Source organism: Anopheles coustani, chromosome 3 (assembly GCF_943734705.1).
Source record: "Anopheles coustani chromosome 3, idAnoCousDA_361_x.2, whole genome shotgun sequence".
NCBI lineage: Eukaryota > Metazoa > Arthropoda > Insecta > Diptera > Culicidae > Anopheles > Anopheles coustani.
In genome coordinates, this window is record NC_071288.1 from 40250916 (window position 1) to 40277124 (window position 26209).

The 26209-nt window shown below is 46.5% G+C and overlaps 1 protein-coding gene across 1 annotated transcript in view; it reads right to left on the reverse strand.

Annotated features, from left to right (window-relative positions):
• The window catches only part of LOC131272524 (cytoplasmic polyadenylation element-binding protein 4-like), a 218446-nt gene extending 195578 nt beyond the window's left edge, over nucleotides 1–22868 (reverse strand). The window contains exon 1 of the mRNA XM_058274281.1: nucleotides 20982–22868. Coding sequence (XP_058130264.1) covers nucleotides 20982–22868 — 1887 coding nt within the window. The remainder of the gene's footprint in view (nucleotides 1–20981) is intronic.
• Between the last annotated feature and the right edge of the window lie 3341 nt (nucleotides 22869–26209).

Here is a 26209-nt window from a genome sequence, read left to right on the forward strand (position 1 = left end):
TGTCAACGCGTCGATGATCGTGTAGTTCATTAAAGCTAACCATCGAGGCGACACCCTAACACCCACCACGCCCGAGCAGAACCGGGTGCAAGTGCAGTATCAATGCAATTCCAACCCATCTTCACATTTCAATAACCGTTCGACGTAACGTAACGGTTCAGTGGAGTTTCATAAAATTTCGATTTTCACCTCGAGCTATCGAGGTTACCGCAACCAGCTTTTATTACTGCTCCTCGCGCTAGAGGCATACCCTCTCCATTCCCGCCCACTCCATCTCTCACGACCCGAACCCCGGGAACGAGGGAACCCCGGTGCTAAGAACAAGCGTTTCCGGCACGGGGTTTTTCCCATTCACAAACAGGAGAAGATCCCTACAGTGTTTCCGGCATCCTCCCCAAGGGGACTCTTGTTACTGTAGCTCAAACAATCGCTATCTTGTTACCAACAAAGCTTGCGAGCCCTCCTCATCACCACCCCCTACCCCCACTGTCTCACTTGCCCCCAAAAACCCACCCAACGGCCGTCTTGTGATTGAGATGCACCTACGTTCAGGTCTACGCCGGAGTTCTAGGAAAACCGGTTTTGTCCTTCTTCGTTCAGTGACTCAAAACCCGTGCCGAGCCATTGCAGGGGTTCATATGTGTATGTGTGTGTGTTTGTGTATGTGTGTATGTGTGCGCGGAATTGCTTTCTTCCTCCAACGGGTCCCCCCCACGTAAGCAATTCACTTTTGAACCATTTCCACCCCAAAGGACTTGGCTCTGATTTCACGCTACACACGGCGGACGTTTATTCTTTACTTTATCTCCAGTACATCCTTCCATGGCGGGGAATGCTCCCTTCTATGGTTTTTGTTTTCCACTCTTCCGTTACATCAGTCGGTGGTACCTAACTCCAAATTTCCCCCTCACTGCTACCTTTCTTCAGTCCGTGCACTCCAAATGAATTGCTTTATAACAGCTCCCGGTACCCGAGACTTCAACGATTGGCCCACCCGACTACACTTGGACATTTTGTTTTTTTTTACGTTTCGCGCTTTTTTCCACCCTCTGTCCAACCGTTCCTAAACAACTCTTCAACGGAACCAACGATTTGTGCTCTAGTCGCCCTCTCTCTCTCTCTGAAGGCGCTTACCGACCGGACCATGAGGATGGCTTGAAGTAGTTGTTTGGCGCACCGCACGGGACGCGGTGGCACTTGGGAAACATATTTTTGAGGTGCTTTCATTTTGCTTTGAGGAAAGAACAAAAAACTTGCCCAAGGAACAGTGCCACAAGTATTGTCACCGGTTCCCCAGTAGCTTTCTTTTATTTTCATTTCCTTCCTGTGTTCGCTCGTTCTCTAATGTAGATGTGCATGATCGCCCGGCCAGACATTGTTACCTTAATCATGATCATCATCATCATCATCATCATCATTACTATTATTATCATCAGTCGTGGCACGGTTTTGCCGTTTCCCGGTTTGACGTGTGGTGAACGGGAAAAATGGTGTCACGGCTTTTAGTTCGCTTCTGCTTCAGTCATACACTGCGTCAAAGGAGTCCTGTGACGGACAAAGTATGATACGTCAAGCTAATATACCGCTCGAATGCGAGGCTGGCACAAAAGCAGGATGCGGCAAATGCATTTGCAGCTATTGCAGAGCTGTCACATCGGCTGAGAGGCCACTTCCTGCTCCCTTCGTGGTTGGTATCATTTTCCGGCTGTCAGAACAACGTCAGTACCACCAACGCGCAGCTGATTCTATTGCAAAAGTTATTAGTGCTACCATTCATAATCTGTTTCGAAGAACTAATAGTTTGGCCAAGCCGACGCTCATAAACGGTAAACTAATTATCTACCCGATCGACAATTGAGCAAATTCATCGAAGGGATTTACATATTGCTTCCCACTATTGCTTACTTTCCCGGTAATGTTTATTTCATTTTTTTTAAGTGTGTACGCGGTTTGGAATTTGCAATCCTTTCGTTTCAATGCTTGTCTCATGTTTTCACTCATGAAAAAATACGGTTTACTTTAAATTACGTAAACCTTTTAAAAGCTGTGAAAACAAAAACAAAATATGATTAGGTACGAAGAAAACGGTTTAAAGGTTAAACTAACGCTCATATATTACAAACTAAATAATAATTATATACCCAATTTACAGTTAGAGAATTCTTCGATAGATTTACATATTACGTCTCGCTTACGTTTTCTCTTCCGGCAATTTGTTTTAAGGTGTTTCTGTAATTTGTTCTGATTGATAAAAAGTAAGCTATAAGTAACGGAAGCCCTAGCAACAGTAAAAGAACAAGGTTTTGTGACATATTTGTGATCAAACTTGATATAATATTATTAATTCGGTCATATTCGCTTTTCTTTGAATTTGCATAAAATAATATAAAAAGTCATAAACAATTATGAAAAATTGCCTTTCATGAAAATAAAACATAAAAATTTGCTTGTAAAATTGCAAATCGGTTATTAAATAGCCCTTTGGTTACTTTAACTGAACTGACACTAAACTAAACTGATGTACGAAATTAAAGTTTCCAAAAATCTCACCACAGCTAGTAGTTGCATTTTGTACGGACGAGAACCGGTTTGGGTTCCCATTGAAACTAACGGAAAGGATAGCCATGAGAAAAACATGGCTTCCTTTCCTGTTTTGTTATGTATCCGTACCGGATGAGCTTGGGAATTGCGCCCCACTTTTTCATGTTTTGACTGCGGAGCGAAAATTCGTTACATTTTTCTAGCATGTTGTAAAAAGCGAAAAAACAAAATCACCCAGCAAGAAACACACTTTTCGCCTTCCCCACCGCCCCGCTACCTTCCAGTGCACTGCGGGGCCGCATCGTGGGAAAGAATTGGCAAATGCAAGAATCTGTGCCAGCCCCCTGGAGGTTTCTGGGAAAAACTTATTTTGTCGCTAATAAGTTGCATTGTTGCTGCTCATCATAGCTCGCAAGAAAGCACACTGAATTATTCAGCAGAATTGCACCGGTTCGGTGCATCGAGGTAAAAGCGCTTTGCAGATCTGAAAATTTCTGGTTTTTTTTAGATACGGGTCGTTGCATAATAAAGACAGAGGCAAATGTTAAAGCCAAGGTGAGCCAGCTTTAATGCAAAAAAGAATAATTAAATAAAAGGGTAAGGTACGAGAATTCAGCGACCTTTCGCCCACACAATCGGACCAACAAATCAAGATTAGACTTTTTGAGCTATTTTTTAAACCACGAGAAAAAGCCACGATAATCCTTTGACCAAGAAAAGGGTTTACATTTCAGCTTTGGAATTGGCTCAAAAGAGAACTTTAAGCTAGTTGAAACTCACTTTACCGGGCCGTTGGTTTTTTTGTTCTTTCCAAGTAACGCTGTAACGTTACACTCCATCGGTAATAAATTCGCCTTTGACCCAATCGGTGCCGAATGTTCGCTGGCATCATCACCCTGCAGCGCCACCGTGTGCTTCGTCCAAAAAAAAGGCAAATCGCTATGTGGCGACAGTTCATAAGCAGTAAAATATATATTTAGCCACCATTTCAGCCAGCCAGCCAGCCAGCCAGCCAGCCAGCACACCATTCCAGGGCTGGCAGTCGCAAATTTTGTCGCCAGTCTGCTTCGCCGCAGGGTGAGCCGGTGAAAGCGCAGCGAGCGCAAGAACGAAGAGGAAATCTTGAAAGAAAATTACACCCCAAAAACCAGTCAGCCAGCCAGCCAGCCACCCAACACACTGCGACGGTCCGCACGTACGACGCGAGCGCGGCAGACGTGCGCCATTTCTTTTCCATCCGCTTCCACAACATGGCACATGCGGTCGCCATGCCAAATCTTTGACTGCCCCGGAACCCCGCCGACCCGTGCCCAGAATCATCCGATTCGCTTCGATTCGTTATCCGTGATGATGCAGCCATATCCATCCCCTGCCACCACCAGCCTTCCGTTCGACTCAGGCAAGGGGGGCCAACGGGTGACCGGGGGAGCCAATCAATTTACTTCCTACGTCAAAGTAAAGTTTAAACAGCTTCGTTATCCACCATGGGCACCATTTCCTGCCCGGGACCGATCGACGACCGAAGCACCGGAAGCCGGCACCGACACCCCCAGCGGTTTGAATGATGGACGAGCCGGGCATGCCGCACCGCCATCGTGCCTTCCGCCGAATGCGAATGGAGGCGCCTGGTGCCTGACGCTCGCTGCTACCGAGGTGGCGCAATATCCGAGACATTTTGTTTTCGCCCCCCCCCCCTCCCCCCCCACGTGCGCCGGCATCGGTGGTAAGCGTCGCCCAACACTCCACGGTTGACGAATGGATAGGTTTCATGGAGGCAAAAGACAGACGCAGCTTATCGGTTCCATTACGGGAATTAAGTAATACCACATCACTTTGTTCAATTGTGTGCGGGCGCCGGAGCCGGAGCTGCTTTTATGTGCGCTTTCGTCGTCGGTGCCGGGACGAGAATGTTCAGCCTTGATCGCTGTCTTTTGTGTGCTGCTTTAAAGTCACAGAACGGTGGAAGAAATTAATCTCCTTCTATACCGCATCCGTGATGTTTGTGCCAGATCGTTGCCATTTTTTTTTTTTTATAAACCGTTCAGTAAACCAGAATACGTGCCGCAAAATAAGGACACAGTTCAAAATCTTGTGCATACCCGCTCCAAATAATAAGGAATATGTAATTTATTTTGCAAAATTTGTCCATTCACTGCTGGAAAATGCATCACATTTGCTATGAATTTTCAATAACAACATTCTTAAACAACAATCATATTCCATTTGATTGCATTCAGTTAATGACAATATTACCAGGAATACTTGAAAGCGAATCAAGTACAATAGCATCATATGAAACCCAACATCCACCAGCAAACAATTTCGAGTAATTTTTTTCGTCAAGGGCATTTAAAATTCCAACGAGAAACCATTTGTATTACGTACGATCCGTTTACAATTTCTCAGTAAGCAATAAAAACCTGCTGATAAAACAAAACGCAGGAATAAAACTTGTTTCAATTCCACGGATAGCCACGTTTTAATAAGCAATTAATAGTCAATCAAAATTTTTACAAGAAATGTTGTGCTCCTCGAAAAACGAGGTTTTATCAAAAATTTTATTTTGATGATGAGGTATTGTAGAAAACACACAAGCACTATTAAATCCCTACGATTAGTGGTAACAAGCATTAATTTGCACCTCGAAGTACAAAAGCTACGAAAACGAAATAATAATTTATCAAAGACACGTTAAGTGATGCCTATGCAAGATTTGGAAAACAAATTCTAACACAATTGAAATATATATGACTGATTCTTATCTTGTGTTTAATTATTGTTCAAAATAGTAAAAATATATTCAAAGCAAGTAACTAAAAAATTTCTGTATAAATATTATGTAAATATCTTCAGGAGACATATATACTGCTTAAAAACACTAGTTATTGAACCTCAAACTACTTATTGCTATGTTAACTACTGTTTCTGCTCAATGAACCTGGTATGAACAACCAGGCCAATGCAAATATTCCCCTCACTTTCACCACAGACCGCTTTAAAACAGATGCACGTGTTCCGGTGACCTACAGCTGAAAACCGTATTTCGCCTGTTGACCTCCATAAAAACCATTGCCGGGACAGTTTCACCCACTGGAGAATTGAAAAAGAGCCACAGGGAAATGAAACTGACACTCCAACGGTGGCCATAATTTGCAGCCAGCGAGAAACTTAGTTCCTCGCCAATACCTCGTCCCCTGCTGGGGCCAGGAGGAAAGCTGCTTTCTCTCGGTTGGATGATACCGTGGGAAGGGGAGGGGAGTTGGAACAGCAGCCACCGACAAGAGAATGTTGTATGAATTAAAGCTCAAACCTTGCGAAACTATTAGCAGAAATACTGTTGCGAAACATCCCTAATGACTGTTTTCATACTCGCTCGCGAGGCCGTAATGGTACGTCCTATGGAGGCTCATGAGGAGACGGACGAACAGGGGGAGGGGAGGGACGGGAATTCTTTACCCAGTTGGTCCCCGGAGCGCACCAGCGTTCACCGCGTTGCCACCGGCCGCAACCAGTGCAAGCAGTGGAAAGCTTTTAGTTTTCGTGCGGTTTTTCACACTCTCCACCTTTCTGGAGCGCCGGTCGATGGCTCGAGGCGACGAAAAGTAGAAACATTTGCCGACTTTGGAAAACCATCCCCATTGTGAGCAGGGGGAGTGTGTGTGTGATTTCCCTAGCGGCGAACGGGCGAACTCGAACGGGGCTGCAATGGGTGTACAATCAACTTTCCGTCCCGAACGCCCGGACGACGCGAACTGAGTAGGCATGTACATTCGAATGCGCCGAGGTGAGTAACGCGAACAGAAAAAGACAGCGCCATTGGGATGAGGTCTGGAAAAGGGGATCCAAAAGAGATGGAGCAAACTTTGCGCTAAAGCTACCGTAAAATAGGCGGCAAGAAAGCGACGGAAAAGTGCACGATTTTGTGTGGAGTAAGCCGTTCTCGGCGGCTTAGGAGAACAAACAAAACACATATCCTTAGACAAACCCACCACCACCATCCAAACCGGAACGGCCCGCGGGCGTTCGCGCGGCAATGCATTCCCACCGAACCGATGTCGAAGAAGCTGTATGGTTGGAAAGTATTTTGAATAAATAATAGCGATAGTGTGCCTTCGTGCGCCGCCACCCCGCCGTGCCTTGCTCTCTGCCTTGGCCAGAGTGTGCATATTTTTGTGTGCAGCCAGCTTAAACTTAGTGCATCGCGGGCGTTTCACCACCACCACCCCGGCACTACCGCAGCGCTTCCCTAGCGTAATGGAAACGGTACAATCTCGGTGTCCCTGGCGTTGTATCGTTGCTGTAAACAGTGCATCGAAATTTGGCTGGTAATGGCTCGAGCGAAGGTGATAATGGAAGCGAGAGAGAGAGAGAAAGACCCCGGCCCAAGCACGAGTACCGACGTTGTTGGTATGATTAAAACCTCCGGCTCAAACGTAGAAAAGAATCTCAATTATTTGCACTGGCATAAGCATTAAATTCGAGATTGCTTTTTGGAGGTTTCCCAGCCGTTCCACTTCCCCCCATCGGTCGATTGTTTGTTCCATGGGTCGATCTCGTCCCGCGGCAAGAAATACCACGCGAACTACGTAGCAAAGTTCGTGGCCAAAGATACACTTATAGCTCCGTCCGTGGCAGATATTCCGGGCGGATGGTTCCTGGTGCTGGGTGAACCCGTTCTTATGCATTTCCATCTGCGATGCTGTTTTGGCAACGTTGCAAGCCAACCCGTACCCGTCTCCAGGGCTCCTATCAAAAAGCCGTTTTTGCACAGCTGGCAGCACTTTGCCCATTCCTTGGCTGTGGCCACCGTGAAGTTCAGCGTCTCAATAACGACACTTAGGAGGAGCTTGATTTTTTTCCATCGCACGATAGGGAGGAAAAGTTTTAATTAAATTTTCCGATTCTCGCAATGCTAATACCAAACGTTGGACTCTAAGAGCCCGGCGTTTAGACGATGGGTCCCTGGAATCTTGCTTTGATAACTACCATTTATTGAGATTAGAAGACATGTTATAGTAGCGGTTGTAATAGAGGTTTTAGTTGCAAATTTAACATTTCAATTGTTTTCCTTCGTGGTTAAACATTTAGAATATTTACAAGAGTTAGAATAAATTGCAATTTCACATATGACAATCAAATGGAAATCTTACCTTCCACTTAACACATTGAATCAATAATTCCACAAGGCTTTGGGATGGCGATAAAATTCCCCTTTTGCGAATTAAATTTCAAATAATCAATGCGTTCCATAAGTTGTTCATAATTTAATTAAGCATCGTTCATGGGTTCATTTCAATAACACATAAACAACAATTTTATCAGCAAACAAAATGACATAATATAACAAATAAATAAAAAATATAAGCTAGCAAATGTTAAAAAGTGTTGCGAGCATTTGTAGTTGTTGCACGTTTCATATCAATTAATATGAAACGAAGTTGCTCGGTTGTTTGAAAAAATCTGTATTTGTTTTCCTTTTTATTTAAAAACATCCAATATAATGGATGCAGCCAATGTAAAAACTTCTTCCGATAAGTAATATTTAAGGCAATTGAACAAACAAAAAAATAATCAATTTTTTTCTCTTTTCAGCTGCTTTTTTCATAATGATCTATGCCAAACGTTATATCCTAAAATAAGTAAAATATTTAACGTAACATGTAATGTAGTAATCTGAAATGTTAAATCTTTTTGAAGCTATGCAAACTTTATTCACTACTACAGTACATAAATTTGGTCGTCTATAAAATAAATTAGCCTACATATTGATGGCTCAAGGAAAGTCTAAATTTAAAACATACTTCATACATTCAAAAATTTATAAAGTCAATCAAACTAGGAAAAAGACACATTATAATTGATTTTAACAACTCTTTGCATTGTAATTGATCTACAAATTGTTTGCCTTGCCATAGTCGGTAATTGAAACAAACTTTATGTTAACGATGTTGCACTAACGTGGTCAAAGTTCATGGTATATCCCCACGTAACATGATTTTCTATTTCATTCTAAAGTAATCATGTTACCTACAAATATGCCTCAGTCGTAATCGTACGAAGTAAACGCATTTAAAATACACGGTTATATTCAACCCTACTTAATTGCAAACAATCAACCGGAACTATATTTTCCGCTCTCGCTGAGCACCTTACCTTTACCCTCGGAAGGTGATGTTTGTCCCCCCCTCGAGTGCTCTCCAATAATCAGCTGGCTGGAAAATCATGATCGCATAACTTGACCTCGGACGCTTTTCCAATCGATTTCCTTTCCGTTCATATCTATCAAAATTTATAGCCCTCTACGGATGAAACCGAAAACCGGCGAGACCAGCGCCAGGTACATCCGGTACCGAACCTTTACCCGGGGTCTTTCTCAAAGGCGAAGCAAAAACGGGTGCGAGAGCTTGCACTGGAGGAGCCGACTACTTGGATCGCCAGTGGTTCGGGCTTCACAAATTGGCACCACCTTCAATGGACCGGGGAATTCACCTAACGCTTTTTCACGCTTGATTCTCTACCGAAATGCGCCCTTTCGGTACGTAACCGGAGGACCATCGACAGTAGCCAATCATCGTACAAATGTGCGCATAGGTGGGTGAGTGTGTGTGTGTGTGTGTGTGTGAGAGAGAATTTGTTGGAGTGAATTGAAACAAATCTACTTGTTTTTTCCGCCCCAGCGTAGGGTAAATTCACAGCAACGTTTTACCGCAGCACAGAGGGGAAGCAAAGTGAAGCAATGGAAACTATTCGATTACGCTGAAGATAGCACAGTCCGGTTGATAGAGTAAAAACAAAATACAGGTTTACCTGTGGAGTAAAAACAACATGCAACGCAGCTCCATGTAGTTTTTCCCCGGCGGCCATACCATACAAGTCCCGGAAAGTGTCGGAAACCATATGTGTCAAGGTAAAATGAACAGGAAGTATGCCCAGGGGCTGCGTTAGCTTTATCTTCCTGTACCCAAAAGAACCGCGAATGGTAGTTACGGGTAGTTTTCGGGAAGTGGTCTCTAACGTTCGGTTAGTATTTCTTGGGTTATGGTTGGTAACGAGATAATGTAAAATTTTGGGCAAAACCGCACATCGTACAAACCTCAACTGCCTGATCCGTAAAAATAAAATGATCTACCGACACGCTTTTTTCTAAACAAGTGTTGTTAAAGCTATTTTTATCTACATAAGATAATTCACTATAGATCGTGCAGAAAAATCAGTTTGTGCAAATCTATGCGCGACTAAAAAGAACCATAAAGCAATCACATCAAACAATAGGATAAGGTTTTTGTTTGCCTGGAGAATGTTCTAAATTCTTTAATTACTATCAATGCTCCTTATCGATACACAAAACAACGATATCAATTTCATCCTATATAGCTCAAAGAATAAAGACAAATCAATGCGAAAAACTGGTAAGGAGTTGTGCGCACAAGCGGTAACAACAAGAAAAAAAAAACCTTCTCCAGTCTTAAGCTTACCAGAAGCCAATTAGCATTCCCGTCAGACATTTGTCAACGTTAGCCCCGCAACAGTCGGGGCAAAGTTTTGCGGTGGACACTTTTGGCAGAATTTTCTTCTTTCTTGTTGCCAAAGCCAGGCGCAAAGCGGGTAAACTTTTGCCCCAAAACCCGGCCCCGAGGGCGGAGGGCTGACAAGAAACGGAATAAGGAATGGAAAATAAACAAATATTCTCTCACACGGAGCGCACGAACATATACACACACACACACGGATACATACAGGCAGACATCTCACACCGGGAAAAAACAGAGCAAACAATTTCCCGCTTTTTCCCGGCACTCAAAATTCTCAAAGGGATCGGAGGGTTGGCAAGAAGTGGAAGATGAAACATGCTTTAAGAAACTTGCCTCATAAGCGTGGTTTTCTTCGGAGTGGCATTGGCTACCCTCCGGTGTGGCGGGGCCAGCTCCCCGCCACCCGGCAGGCATCCCGTGTTCCCGTGTTTGGAATCCCTAATAAAATAGTAATAAACAATAGGAGATTCTACTAAGTCCCTTAACAGAAAGAAAAAAAAAACACGTTGCCAACGTATCCTCCTGGAATACTAAACGGTTTTGGCCGGGAGACGGAAAGGGGAAGGATGCTGGCGGTAAAATGTCCTCTCTTTGTCGCTTGCTCTCCATCATGGGATGTGTTTTCTTTATCCCTGCCGCGCCGTAAGCCGTTGAAACGTTGCCAAGAGAAAAGTATAAATTAGGCAGAGTAGGAACGAAAAAGCTCGAACGCGCGTTACAGTTAACCGAAGCTAAATCGAAAGGATCTGGCTCGGAGACAAAGGAATCGAGCCGAGCAGAATGCGTTGTGAATGAACTGGGAAAGAAAGTGAAATGTTTCCCCGCCACGCGGCCGGTGGAAAGGTTCTCGGAACGCGTCGACATCAAAGCGCAAAGATGCTTAACGCCTTCGATCGGCGGAGACATCGAGTCTTGCGCCAAACCCGTGCCCCCGAAGAAGAAGTCGGACGCGTAAAATGCGTCGCTCGCTAAATTACCGAAACGTGACTCATTTAGCACATTTCGATAGTAGCAGTAGTGGTAGTAGTAGTAGTAGTTAGGCTGGTGGTGGCAACTTCACTCCAGCTACCCCTGAGACCCGGGGACATTATCGGTCCTCGATTTGGGATGCGATCGGATCGGATGGGGGAATACGTCGGTATCCACCGGTCATCCCAGCTCCAACAGCTTCCCTCTCGCTAACTTTAATCTATCCCGTTGGCACTCGGATGAAAGCAAAAACCGATCACAAACGCATGAAAGGCAAACTTTGCCGAAAAAGTGACACTTCCAAATGGGCCATAAAAGTGTCTTCGTCATTCGAGCCCGGAGCCCCTTCCCTCATCTTTGGCCACGGCCAAGTAACTCCCCGGGCCGGAGGAAGCAACCGAACCCGGTCGTGCCTTAAACTTAGCCAGCACAAAGAAAGTTCCTCCATCAGTTTGGATTAGGCGTGAACGTAATGTGTCAAGCGTGGATGCAATATTCAAGGCTTCCTTTCTTGGAAACTAAACCGAACGCGGAGAGGGAGGACTGACTGGTGGGCTAGGGGATAGAAACGTTACTTATGATTTCGTAACAAAAAATACCTTCCCGTGTAAGGACAGGGTCCGTGCAGAGGGAAGGGACGGCCCCGCAAGCTATTAGGGGCACCGTAATGCAATCATTAATCGTTTGGCATTCGCCAACGTGGTTGTGAGCTTAGTGTTTTTTTTCCCTCCTCGAGGCGTTGGTTTTTGGTGTTTGTAGTGTAACGAAAGCAAACCTCTAACTAATACAGCAACAACAACAAAAAACTATACCGTTTCACAGCGAAAGGAAGGCAGTGAAGCCATTCGGAACCCGATGTAGGATGAGAATAGAAACAGAAAGCTAAGCCATCACCATTATGTCAAAAGAGTGACGACGTCACTAAGCCAACCGATGTGTGTGTATATGTGGAGTGTGGGGAGAATGTAACTAACGGCACTCCATGAGTCAGTGTGGAAATCCCGCTCCCGCACAGAAACAACACTGTCGGGAACGTGGCATGCAAGGCCACCCGGGAAACCGAGCGAACCGGGAAGGACGAACCTGAAAGTGCGCCTGCGAGTAACGCATCTGTTTCGACTGGCGCAAGAACAAACGTCGAAAGCTTCCGACCGGCGAAACCGGGTGGCTTTTCTCACAGGAACCACTCCGGGTCCGGATGGAAAGGAAGGGAAAAGGTGAGGAGGGAGGGAAATTTACATAACCAAATACCGTCCCGTCATTCCCGCCGGCCATCGAGCGACGAACGGTGAAGCGAAAGCTTTGAACATTGGGTGGCGCTTGGGTGGCTGGCCGGGATGGGATGGTGCAGTTCTCGTTCTCGTTTTTACTTCGATCCGTGCCAGACAACGATCTGGGCCGCTCCGGGAGAAGCACGTTGGGGGAAGGGCGAGCCATGATAAGGATCAACCGAACTGATCGATTCGTTTGACGCCTGCAGTGGTAACGCAGTGTGGGTGAACACACAGCGCAGAGTTGAAAGGAGCTCACAGTTCTCTAGTTCATGCGGGGAGCGGGTGGTGGTGTAACTGAAGCTACAAAGTTTGTGCTCTTTTCAAGTCTCCTCTGCCGGGCGAACATAAGACGCCTGCAAGTGATAATCAATCACGCCTACTGTCGAAACAGAAGCCCCATCGACGAGATATGGACCAGTCCCCATCCTAGGATCGACGGAAAGGGATACATGTAAACATGTGGTGCGCGGCGTTGAGAAACTCCATCTGGAAGCCACGAAAGGTGGCAACATTTTCAATCCGCAAACAAGCGGATGTTCAATTATTTATCGAAACCTCACAATGAAAGATAAATAGCTTTTTCTGGCGTAAATAATGCAAATCATTTCCACAAAAACTAAACCAACTGCAAAACATATCGAATTGATTGAAACATGTACCACAATTGGAAAGATAAAACGAAGGCAGATCAGTTTCAAAAAAAAACAATCTTGTGTAAATTTCATTGCTAAAACCCGATGATTCATCGGTAAAGTCAATTTTGTTTATCTATTTTGTTCAGAAAGAAAATAAACGTGATCCAGATTCGTTGTGAAAAAGGCACCGATGGAAACCGGTCTCGATAAACAATCGAATCAATCTGTAGAATTTTTTCTGCAATAGATCCCACCGCAGGCACGGCAATTCGGGCGGAAAAGCGGGCAGAGAAAACTTTCAAAGTGAGCCATTTGCATGATTCACGCAAAAGATTGCGAAAACACGGGAATCGAATCGAACCTAGACCGGGGAGAGCAAGATAAACTTGAACTACCAACGGAGTTTACTTTCGGTTTTGACGATTGTTTCGTTCGCCTGGAAACTGAGCGAATAAATTTGGTGTAAATAAAATAACGCTTAACAAAACAAATATAAGAAACTGGAAAGAAGTTTTCTGCAAAACAAAAAAGCAAACTTAAGAACGAAGAAACGCAGGAACTTAACCGCAAACGCCGTGTCATTACCAGATCAGTCTCGCCAGCCGTTGGCGATCCTGGCCTTAATGAACCTAGTTGAAAAACGTAAATATTGTATCAAAGTCCGATGCTGGAAAATGGAACGCTAAATTATGGCGCTAGGCAAAGTTTGCCATCGAAACTTTCGTAGCCGATCGTGTTGCTCGATGTTTCGCCGCCTTGCGAACGCAAACCCAGGCCAGAAACCGACTGGCTCACCGACGACGCAATGCTTCCATCCGGCTCTCATTATGCAACGGTCAGCCGAACAAGCGCTTTCCGAGCGGCAGAACACGGCCAGGCAACTCCATTTCGGTGTTGCGAATTTTCTAAACGATTTCAACACAATCGAGGCGTTTTTCCTGTCATCGAACAAGCATAGTTCGCTTTTCCAAACGAGTAACATCGGCCCATCATCGATTTTCTCCATACTCCCTGCACCAACAGCGGGGACTGTGCTGCGGTTCAAGGGAACTCGATGTTTTTCTGTAACGGATCGGCTACCAAAGGGAGGGCTGGGAAATGGGAAAAGCGAACCAACCAAATCGACCAGTGTAACATTCACCCGACAGAAAAACATAGTGAATAAATTACAACCAGCGACTGGAAAAGGCAGAGACCTCTGGCGACGTGAAGCCGACGGTTGTGCGATCTGGCAAACACCAGAATACGAGGCAAGGATGGCTCCATCGTCAGCGCACACACACACACACACATACATTCGAACGACATGACATTCCTAAGCGCCTCGTGCACGACAAACTTGGTAACTTGGCCTCCGAAGGAGTGAGTAAAATGTTGTAACCGAACCGGTTAAAACAGAAGACCAAGCCTCGTGCACGATTTTATTTTAAATCTTTGCTGCTTTTTCTACATAGTTGTCCTTTCTTTTGATGTTCTAAAATTTACGACAACTACGGAAAGCGTGCTAGTGTTTCGGAATCGACCGAAAAAACGGGTTAAAGATTCGCAAGGCCTTTGAAAGGCAAAATGAATTCCTTTTCTTCCCAAGTCATTTTGATGTTCTTCGCAATTAGTTCCTTTTCTTTTTAAAAATTATTGATCATTCAAATTGGAACATGCGTCCTTTATCATTCGAATGTGTTGTTCCAGCAACGCGTTGCAAAGAGGAATGTGTTCCGACATGATTATCTAATTCTACGGTGCATTAGTTTCGGCCCCGTGTTACCCTACGTTTTGTTTCCCCCCACTCCCAGGGAGCAAGTCCTTCCGCTGCCGCTCCAACCGAGCGGAAGTTAACTAATCAAAGGTCACAAGGGTTGAACCGTGGGCGAAGCGACCGGCTTCGAAAAGGTGGCCAACATGGTGGAATGGGGTCAGGACCAGTATGGCATGTTGCAAACGGTGCAAGAAAACGACGGTGAAAACCAGCTCCAGCTCAAACAAAGTCCCTCCTTCGAAAAGGGAAATGGGAAACGAAAAACATTTTCCCCAAAAGAACCCCGCACAACAAAAAAAACGCTCCTGGACGAAAAATTTCCATAATCATCCCACGTAGGACATATTTTTCATCCAGACCGACCGAAACCGATTCCTTCTGCATTTCGCGTGCGATCCGGTTCTGTTTTTGACTTTGTGTTTTTTTTGTTTCGCTTTATTTTTTGTGACTCAAAATCTGTCCTTCCTTTCCTTCGTGAGCCCCGGGGTCCAACACTATTGGCCTATGGCCCGCACGTTTCCTATACCGGTTGAGAATCAATGTACGGTACGGGAAAACCCCGTTCGCCCACGTATTAGCTTTTGGGCTAATTTTTACTTTTCGCTCCGTTTTTCCTGTATTGTTCTCGGAAGAAACGATTCATTCGTTTTTCCCTGCAGTCGCCAAAAGTAAATTGTACCGAGTTCATACTCAGCTTCAGAGCATTGTTCCTAATTTTTTCGACTTCTTTTGCTAGTTGAAAATCTTTAATGATAAACAAAACTATTTTATCTAATGTGATTCTAAGCTCATTATGGCGAAATAATTAACTTTAATTTAATAGAGTTTCTGTGTCCTATTTGTTACTTTCCTATAAATCCATTTAAACTGTAAGTAGCCCTCCTGCCTTGTTGATGATGGTCTACATTAGAAATTTTCCTCGTTAAAAGTGCCTGTAACACTAATTCCTGTGCGTAAGACCACCAGTTCTTTTTGAAGCAATAATAGTAGATGGAATAAACGGTCTAATACAAGTGAACATATGACCGATATACCCCGAAAATTTAAGAAAAAGCTAATACAGCAATCTTATCCTTCACTTTCGTACGAATTTTGATTCCAGATTACATTTCCTTCAATTGTTATGTACTGTGTATCTCACGGTCGATGGTATTTCGTTTCGCAATCGCATTCGATAACTCTGCCCACAAACATCTGACGAAAGGAGGCTTAAATCGCTTCGCCGGACCATACATGTAACCCCCCCTGCCAGCGTGAAAGCTTTCCATTGAGCACACACATTGAGGAAAAAAAGGACCACATGTTTCGCCTCCGCATCTTTCACACCGTTGTTTTTTTTTTTTTGCTGAGTTCTCTTGGCACCATTTAAGCCAAAAACCCGTCGACAAGGCAACACCGAGAAAAGGGAAAAGTCACGCTCAAAGCCACAGCCAGAACCGTTGGGAAATCGGAACCACCATTTCCACAAAATCCGCCCACGACGTCGCACGTCGTAAGAACTTTCTGTGCGACGGCTTCCCAAAAAAGAAAAAAACGCGTGTGGGGCGCATCTCGCGCAACGAAATTAATCCTGCGTGGGCTTTGCGAATGATTGAGGCCTTTTGTTGCTGTGGCACACGATGCCATTGGCACAATCGGCTATCCCGTTTTTTTTCTTTTTATTTCACTTTCCTACCCCAACCCGAACGCAAAAGTGTTGTTGTCCGGGTGGATTTCGATGCGATTCGAATGAAAAGTAGGTCAGAATGATGCTTTTTAATGACGTCATTATCCTAGGCCCACATTATCCTGCTCTCCGTCCGGGCAACGTGGTCTATGTGTTGGTTTCTTTCTTTTTTTTTGTTTATGCCTTCCATCTTGTGCCATTGTTGTTTTCCTATATCTAAATTCATCCACCGTACGAAGCCGGTTAAATGCGGCGTTTCGCTAACCGGAGCATTCATCATAAGAAAATAACCTCACGAGGGCCGAAGCGTTCCATTTCCCGGCGAGTGGCGAGCGGGAGGCACGTCGACGGCGATGATGATGGTGGAAAATGTGAAGCCTGCAATGTGTATATGAGCTTTTGCGAAATACACCCCGCTCCCGCACACGCACACCTACTGAGGAATATGCCTGCCTCATCATCCCGAGGTTTTATTTGGCGTTTCTTTTATTTTTCACCTCCACCATACTCGCTTTTGTTTCGCTTTCTGCCTCTCTCCGTCTCGGAAAATGTAAACCCTACTGGCGCTGGCGTCGCCCAGCAGCAAGGCTTTCATGTTCAGGGCCGCCCGGTTCGGCCCTTAATTCCCGCCCGTATCATCCCGTCCACCAGGTTTTCCATCCGGCATCAAGCCATCCTGCGCCCGGCCGTGACGTTGACGATGATGTGGCAAACGATGAATACGCTTGTTCCTTCCCACGCTCCATTATGCGCCTTCCGCGAGCGGGCCTCCTTGGTGGGTGTTTTTCCCGATTTCAAACGATTCGTTACTTTTTTATCTTCTTCATCCGCTCCACACAACTGAAGGTGGTAGAGATATACACACACACACACAGTGTAAGTAAGGCTCGAATGTAGACTTCAAATGGAAGCAAAAGTAAAACTTAACCATCAATCGCCTCGAGCCATTCTGGTTGGTTTCATGAGCGAATATCACGAATCCTTGCCATCACGGAGTCGTCATGTTTGGCGTCGTTACTGTCACTCTGAAAAGCAACTAAAAAATAAACTTGCAATGTCCTCCCAATGAAGTCCGATTGCGCGCAGGCCGTCCTTGGGCGAAAGCAGGACTCACAAGTAGAGCCTGCATTTAGTAAGTGCGTAATACAGATTTACTAACACTTGTCCATCTTAGGCTTCATCACCGATTCAGAACCACTCCATCCATCCGGTGCACCTCATCTCGGAAGCTTACGGAACTTTTTCCAAATATAACCTCTGCCATCCCTCCTCCTCCCTCATCCGCCCTCTCTCATCCCTGGAGCTACGGTGCGCAAAAATCCTCATGGCTTATCCCCTTTTCACACGAAAATCCTTCGAACCCATCCCGGTTCCGGCAGCCAGCACGAGTGCTATAAATTCTGCAACACTCCAACAGAGCCCCGGAAGCGAAAAGTGCACTCTACCTGCCAGGGCTCGCAGGAAGCTTCCTCATTACGGGGTGCCGTTATCGGTCTGCTTTCAGGATGGATGCACTGGCACCGGTTGCGATTAATGGCAGATGCATTTCATTAACGCCCGCACGCCCCCGGGCAAACGGTGCAACAGTGTGTCGCCGGGATTGTGGGCCCAGCGCTCCCGGAGCTTCATGTAAGTGGTCTGAATCGGGCAGCTGGATGGTTGGGAACAGCCCCAGCTGGTCAAACCCGACCGCTCCAGGTGTTTGCTTAATGTGCAGAAAAGTTGGCCGGATTTGCATCGTGCTGGGATTGCTAGATTTAATGCGTTCGAGTAGGAGTGCCATGACACGCACTGCATTGAGTAAGCTCAGCTCGGCACGTCTGAAGGCGATGGGAAGTTAATTTGTAAACTGTGTGGATTTTGGCTGGGATTTATGCTGTAAAATTGTCTTAATTCACTCATCCTTAAAACTTGGACAGTAAACGTCTCTTTGGTACATTAACGAGTTGAACTACCGGAAGAGTAAAGTTTAGAAAAAACTTATACCGAAGAGCTTCTTCCAAACAAAAATGTTAGGATGATCCAACCTATATGAGTTATGTTTTGATGCAGAACAGGTGCTGTGTTTTTTGGTTTAAATATGAAGTTAATGCACTGACGTAAATTAAAGAGACCAGAGCAAAGATTTGATTAAAGAGGAGGAAAGTTCTCAGAATAGTTTAAGGATAATGAACATGGATTAGCAAAAGTAATATCCAGCACATTTGCAAGAATAGTAATTTTACTTTATCTTATTTGTGCTGTTACTTTTTCAAAAACTTCACGAATGAAAATTTAAAAATCACCTAAAACAGTCATTTAAGGTGAGTTAACAAATTACTTGTCAATTTAATATATACAGAAATATACGAATATCATCGTGGAAAATAATTCTCTTACTAAGTTATTTATGGATTCTCATGAAATAAGGCTTAGTAATCAGACTTTTGGCAATGAAAACTTTGCAATTGAATTTTATTTAGGAAATTTGTATTTCAATTTAAATTCGATTCCTTATCAAAAAAATGTGGTTGAATCGAAATTGAAATTTTTTAAATTTTGTAACATAAATCTGAATGGTGAATGTATTACATGTTTTTGGGGCCTTCAACTTATAACTGTTTGGGGTTGAGATGGATGATAAAAAACTTACAACAATTATATGAATTTTTTTAGCACTGCAATATTTGAATCATGTCAGAATGAACCTGTCAAAACAAAACTGCTTGGTGACAAAAAAGTTAGCAGTCACCATTGTTCGTTTACTATTCTTTGAGTTATTAACTTTCACAAATTATGTTGAGATCAATTGGATGGCATTTCATCAAGTTTGTTTTTTAAACATAAAAACGCAACAGATTTTGATCAGAAGAGATGATCACAAACAAGACTAAACAATTTTTTTTGTATTTTTCATCAGTTAGTATAATTATTTCAAAATTTTCAAAGTTTCCGTTCCCTTCAACCACGATGTATGCATTGAGTTTAAACAACTATCCACAAAAATGGCATGAACAATTTAAGTAGAAAACTCATTGACATGGCCAATATAGCTGAATAAATATCAAATAACATAAAACCATTTTCAATTAATTAGAAACAAAACCATCTGACAATTTTGCCATTCTCCGAACTAAACGATACCCTTCCCAGCTGAGTGGTGTTTCTTTTTTCCACATTTTAAATACAATTTACCTTCTAGCACCATTGAGTCAACCATTCCCCAAAGCGGGAAACAACATCATTGGCTAGCGCAAACGGAGCACCTGCACACCCATACAAGCACACACACACGCACACACATTCACACCAACAGCAACGGAAAAACTCCTGTTTCCCCACAATGGTACAGCAGTTACATAAGGTTCCATAGGTTCACCGAAACCTTTAGCTGAGTTTTCGTTTTCTTTATCGAGCATAAAAATAAACCGTACAGCCAGTTGGGGAAAATTGCTACCAACTAGCATCTGCTTCGGTACGCGACGCACACAGCCGTACCACAAAACCGCACAACAACCAGTGGCCACCGTCGCCGCCAACAAAAGGAAAGCCATACAGTCTTCGCCGACGCTACGTCCGGATGCAGTAATTTTTCCTTCTGTGGCGTCTTCTTAGCACTTGGGGCGATGGTGGGGGTGGTGGTGGTGACGGTAGCCACCATCGACCACCACCCCCACCGTCTCAACTGCACCGAAATCGATAGTGACGAGGGACGTAGATGGTGAAAAGTGAAATTAAACCACCGTCGCCGTAGCACATGTTCGCAGAGAAGTTTTCTTTTTGCTCGCAGCTGGCGCCCACTAAACCGTTTACGGAACAATTTACTTTCTGCTCGTTGCTCTTGTAGTTTTCTGCGGTGGTTTTCGTCCATGACTATTTACTGCATGATTCACAGCTAACCATTTCGTTTTTGCTTAACGAGCAAATAAAAGGTGCCATTCGAAGTGCTCGAATCCGTTCTTCCTTTTTATGCTGCCAATTCGAAGCCAACATCCAGATTTTTCCCAAATCGAAGCTTGTGGTCATCAAACGGCCAAACAAAGGAAGAAAGCCCCTACACCTGTGACGCATACACTGTGGCAAAAACCAACATTGCCGCGAAGCATCTTTTTGGCAGCCAAGCCAAGATCGCATCTCCCAAAGCACGTTGTTATTATCCGATCATACTCCTCTTTCTCTATGACATTTCTTTGTTCTACCTTCCTGGGGCCGGCACAAATAAAGTCAAACAACGTGCATCCCATCTCCGCGCGTTCATCGCGAGCCACATTGTACACGAAACGGACGAAGGGTGCGGAACTCGGAAAATTGTCGCCGGATTTTCCTTCTTACTCGTTTGTGGACGATGCGCTCGGTATTGGTCGTGTGGTTCAACCATCGCAGGTAGCGTAATGTTTCAAGGTCAGTCGTACCGATTGGTCTAAAATTGGCCATTGCTTTCTCCCTACACCCCCCCCCCCCCCCCCCCCGCCCTCCCCATCCCCTCCTCCTCCTCCATTCATCAAGAGCGCGCGCGTGTATTGGCCCGCCTTGTTGTTGTACATTACTCAATCGTCACGCGTTACGTTACGTTACGCTACGGTTCAAAACAGAGATGCAAAGGCAAACTCGGCAAACTTAGTCGCTTACCTGATAGGAGGACAGGAACGGATCGCGGTTCTCGTCCATGTCGAGCGGGCCCGGAAAACCGCCCCCCATGCCACCGATGCCACCACCACCACCTCCACCACCGCCACTGCTGCCGCTGCCACCGCCAGAGGACAGTGACAGGGAGCCCGTCTTGTTCGGGAATTGAGCCGACGACGTACTGCGGCGATAGCGCGAGGGCGAGTTGGCCAGATTCGACTGGAGTGGCTGCAGTGCGTTCGACTGGTGGTGCGACTGATGGTGGTGATGGTGCTGCTGCTGCTGCTGCATGCTCTGGTGCGAATGTTGCTGCTGCTGGGACTGCTGATGGTGGTGCGAGCTCTGCTGTTGCTGCAGATGACCACCGTTACCGAGTCCGTACGGCGACAGGGACTGGTTGCCGGAGTGTGGCGGCTTGCGGGAGTGCAACCCGTTCGGACCGAGGCTGGACGCGTTGAGGCTCGGCACGGAGCGACCTCTGTTCCAGGAAGACAGAGCACTTTGCTGCTGCTGCTGCTGTTGCTGCTGATGTTGGTGCACCTGTTGTTGGTGATGCTGTTGCTGACTAGATTGCTGCTGCGACCATGGTCCCGGATTGGACCACGATGGGTACGAGTTCTTATACTGATTCTGCTGTTGCTGCTGCTGCTGCTGCTGCTGTTGTTGTTGTTGCTGCTGCTGTTGTTGCTGTTGCTGCAGCATCGCATTGCTATGGGCAGATAAACCATTGGGCGAGATGCCATGATGGTGGCTCGGGAAGCCACCGTGTGATGCTGTAATGGCGCGGCGTTGCTGATGTTGTTGCTGCTGCTGCTGCTGTTGCTGATGCTGTTGCTGCTGTTGCTGCTGCTGTTGCTGCTGGGCAGCGGCTGCTGCAGCCGCCGCCGCCGCCGCCACGACGGCACCGTTGTAGAGATTGCTTGAAAAGTTCTGGAACCCGCCCAATCCGTTCATCGAAAGGTGACCCCCGGCCGTGCCGCCCTGTCCTGCCTCGTCCGGGCCCGTAGACCACGGGCTGGAATGGTCCGGTGTCGCCCCGAAGCCGAGCCCACTCGGCGCCAAACACGAGCCGATGTGCGACGAGCCATTCATCAGGTTGGACGTGACGCTGAGGCAGCCCAAATCCGACGCCTTGAGGCTGAGCTCCTCGGCGACCGACTGCAGCTGCAGCTGGTCGGCGGCACTGTCCAGCAGCAGATTGTTGTTGGCGTTGTTCGGATTGCCTCCCGTGCCGCCGGCCCCGTTGCCATTGCTATTGGCGTTACTGCCGTTACTGCTGCTGCCGTTATTGCTGTGACTATGGCCGGTGCTGTTGTTGTTGCCGTTCGCGTTGCCCATATTGACGCCAATCGATGGCGACGTAATGCTCCCACCGTTCAGCAGGGACGACGTGACCGTCCCATCGTGGTCCGCCCCACCGCCGCCCGAGCCCAGCGCCAGCGAAAGTGAACAACCTTCCGAGGACATCGCCGTCGTGATGATACTCGACACCGACGACAGCCCTCCCACGCCGCAGCTGGACGCGGCCACGCTCGACGTCATCAGCAGCCCCTGGCCGTCCACATCGGCCCCGTTCGGACCGAGTGACAGGCCACCACCGACGGGTCCACCAACACCACCGCCACCGCTGGCCATCTTTGAGATCGTGCTGGCGTTGTTGTTCTTGCTGCGCTCACCGAGCCCGGACACCGACGACGACGAGGACGACGATTCGCCGATCGTGCCGAGACTGTCGGACACTCCGGTCCCGGCGCCAATGTCCGCCCCGCCGCCGGCCGTCAGATGCTTGATGTTCAGCAGATTGTTGATGCTGAGCGTGTCGAGCAGCGACGGGTTGGTCACGCACGACTCGTTCGCCAGGACCGAGCTCGAGTACAGAAAGTCACCCATCGCAACGCCGTCCCCCGCCGATTCCTCTGCTGGTGCCGCGACGTTTGTGACCCTCCCCAGCCGTTACTTGCGGGACTTGCGGAGGCACACACTGACGCACCTGGCTGGTGGTGTCGACCTCCTGCCTGCTCACCAAAAACCCGCGAAACCCGCACGAACGCACGCACAAATCACAAACCACAACTCACAACTACCGACCGCGAAGCACGGAACTTTTCCCAAGTACGGTTTATTTTTCTCTTCTATCTTCTATAACTTCTTCCTCCCGAACAGTGTCAATCAGTTAGACGTTAAACTTTTCGCAAACAATCACCGGTCGAGAAATCCATCGGATGCTTCCTTCGATGCTGATGCCCAGCTTCACACGTACCACAGAACAAGAACGTTTAATTTTCTAACTTTCCTCAAACACACAGCCTTGCGATGTACACCTTTGAAAGCTGGTAAGTTGTGCCACTTCACCTCTGCACTGGCATTGTTACACTACACACAAACACACACGATTGTACGGCAAAGAGGTCCTTTACCAGCACCACGGTCGTCACCAGCGTTGATAAAGTATCTGAGCACGAAAGTAGAATCAATCAGAATTAACAACCAGCATCGATAGAAACGCGATATGAACTACACTGAGCCTCGGGATGTAGTCTGTCCCAAGATCAGTACATCCCGACGGTTGGCGAAACGGTTGCTAAGTAACGACGATAGAAAATAGTCCTAGGTGTAACACTTTCAACAGTTCACAGCTTGCTAACACACGCGAGAAAGACGAAGACAAGCACACATCGATAGACTCTGGGCAAAGTAGTAGCTGTAGGCGCTCTTTAAACTTAACACTCATAGGTTTCGCTAAACGGTATCAGGTAAAATCGTGCTCTAAAAGTTTTGGGAAAACGCGTCTCCCGACTGCACCCTGTGCTGTGTGTCGGTTGGCTGTGTGTATCGCTCCAGCGAACCACGAGGGGAACACTCGGCTTGGCGTAACGGCGAGATTGCTCAAACCGTGCTCCTCTGTTACGTACAGCGCGCGCCCGGCCTATAAAACGCTCCGTCGAGCTACAGCGATCAACTTGTTCTGAAACGAAGCGACACGAATTGACCACAAACTGGTGGCGCTGGCTCCGTTTTATTCGCTATCCTGCACCCGACGGCTCCGAAGGGATGGTAGGCTTCGCCATCCACCGATCGACCCGAACCAGGATGCTACCAGGATGCTCAGCGACGTCACGACAGCGATGCTCGGGCACTCAGTCGAGAGAAAGGTCGTACCCCCCCCCCCCCCACACACACGGTGGATCCTTTGGGCCACCCACCCCCGTAACGCTGCTCGGGGAGAGAGTAAACAAACGCACATTTACCCCAGTGGCACCGTACCCTAGTGAACTCGGGTTCGGTGTTGGGACAGGCGAGCGTGCGACCGACCGACAAACCTAGACCGGCCGCGAGTACCATCATGAGTGTCGGCCCCCAAATGGCAGCACATTGCGTGTACGCCACGCGCTGACATGCGCCCTTTGCTACTCCTCATGAGCCCTTGCGTGGGAGTGCTCGGATCACTTCGGTACCCCACAAGGAACGCTTCGAGAGGAAAGTTCTCTGGCGAGTTTTCCCTCCCGGCACCCCAACACCCCAACAGTGAGCGAACACTCTTGAGTGAGAGGTTCGAGAAATTGGGGACGAGTTTTGGAGTTCTCGTCTCACCAAAAGGACCGGAAGGGCAGGATACCGTTCGGTGTTTGTGTGTTTGTAAAGGAACATAAAGTGTCCGGCCTGCAGAGACCCGCGTCTACACGCAGTTGTGTCCGGGTGTACGTGCGTGCCATTGCGACACAGACTATATGGATGCGTCTAGACGGTGGTCTAATTGAGCTCGGTCGCTCGCCCAACTGTGAAGCCTACTGACGTCAGTGAAATGTTGGCTGAACCGAATTGTGCCACCGATCGAGCCTCGTACCACCCTTACCCCCTCACCGTCCATTGACAAGCGTTTTTGTGGCCCGTATACTCATCGTCTTAATGACGGCAGCTTAAAAAAAAAAGAAGGAAAACACGTACACACACACGCAGGGACGACAATTCGGTTATTTTGGACGGAGACTCTAGGATACCGTGCTGATGGTTCTGTCCTACGAGCTGTGCAGTCGCAGGCCCTGCCGTCAAGAGGCGACCGGAACGGGAACGTAATGATAGGAAATTTTCCACTATGATTGATGCGTTCCGGAACGCTCGGTTGAGTGTTGGGGATGGGGTAAATCGAAATTAGAAGCATAGGAAAGCGTGGGAGGATGAGAAAAAAATGTTCTAGTCCAACCAGGACGCTCGCCCGCGCGTCATTAGGGGCAGGATATCGGCGTGTTGTCCACGGTTTGTCCAAAGCTATAGGCAATGATGAAATCATTGGCAGCATTAGAAAACATGCAAGCAAACATTGGCCCGGTACCGTTAAAATATGTAGCCGAGCTGGTTAATAACGATCGTTCCCTGGTGGAGCACTAGAATCTTCGCCTTGCCATTAATTCTGAATGTTACAAGCAACTGTTTTTATTATTATCGTCATGGGCACTAAAAACAAAGTACTTGTCCTAGTAATGTAAAACAAAACGTATTTACTGACTTATTAATAATACATTCCAAGTTGGTGTTGTAAGTGTCTTCTTATGTGCCTACGATATGCTATCCAGAATGTTTTTTCTTTTAAAGTTAGTGGACAGCAATGGATAATTAAAATTTAATATAACTTTGTGATTCCTTACTTGTACAAGTTTATGAATAAACTTGTATAAAAAGGAATTAGGAAATTTTCATCTTATATTAGATTATTTAAAAGAGACATAAACTTCATCCTATGCTAGAGACATACAGACAAATTCCCTAACAGAAAAAAACTGAAACTGTGTCTAAATCCATTAAAACTTGTTTCAAATGTATTCACATAGAGCCACGAGTCTAAACCCACTAGGCAGGCACCGGTTCCATAGGAAGGACCTGCTCAATCCGGCCATCGCCAAATGTCAAATAATCTGTAAACAGTTCACACGTACATACATACGGGCCAGTACCATTACCAAGAATGAAATCGCAACGTCCTTTCTGGGACATACACTATCACGAGTGACGACGCCGCCAGAGTTTTTCCCATGCCAACCGAGAACCGGAGAGCAGCACCGGATTTTCCACAAGCGCGCACACACACACCGATGCACCAATCGGAAACATTATATCGCTACGCGTATACAAGAGCATTTAGGATGGAAAACTTTACCCGTTGCGTGTCATGCGGCAGCTCAAAAGGGATGAAAATTGTATGAAACAGTGTGTGAAAGAAGGAGAGCGTTACAAAG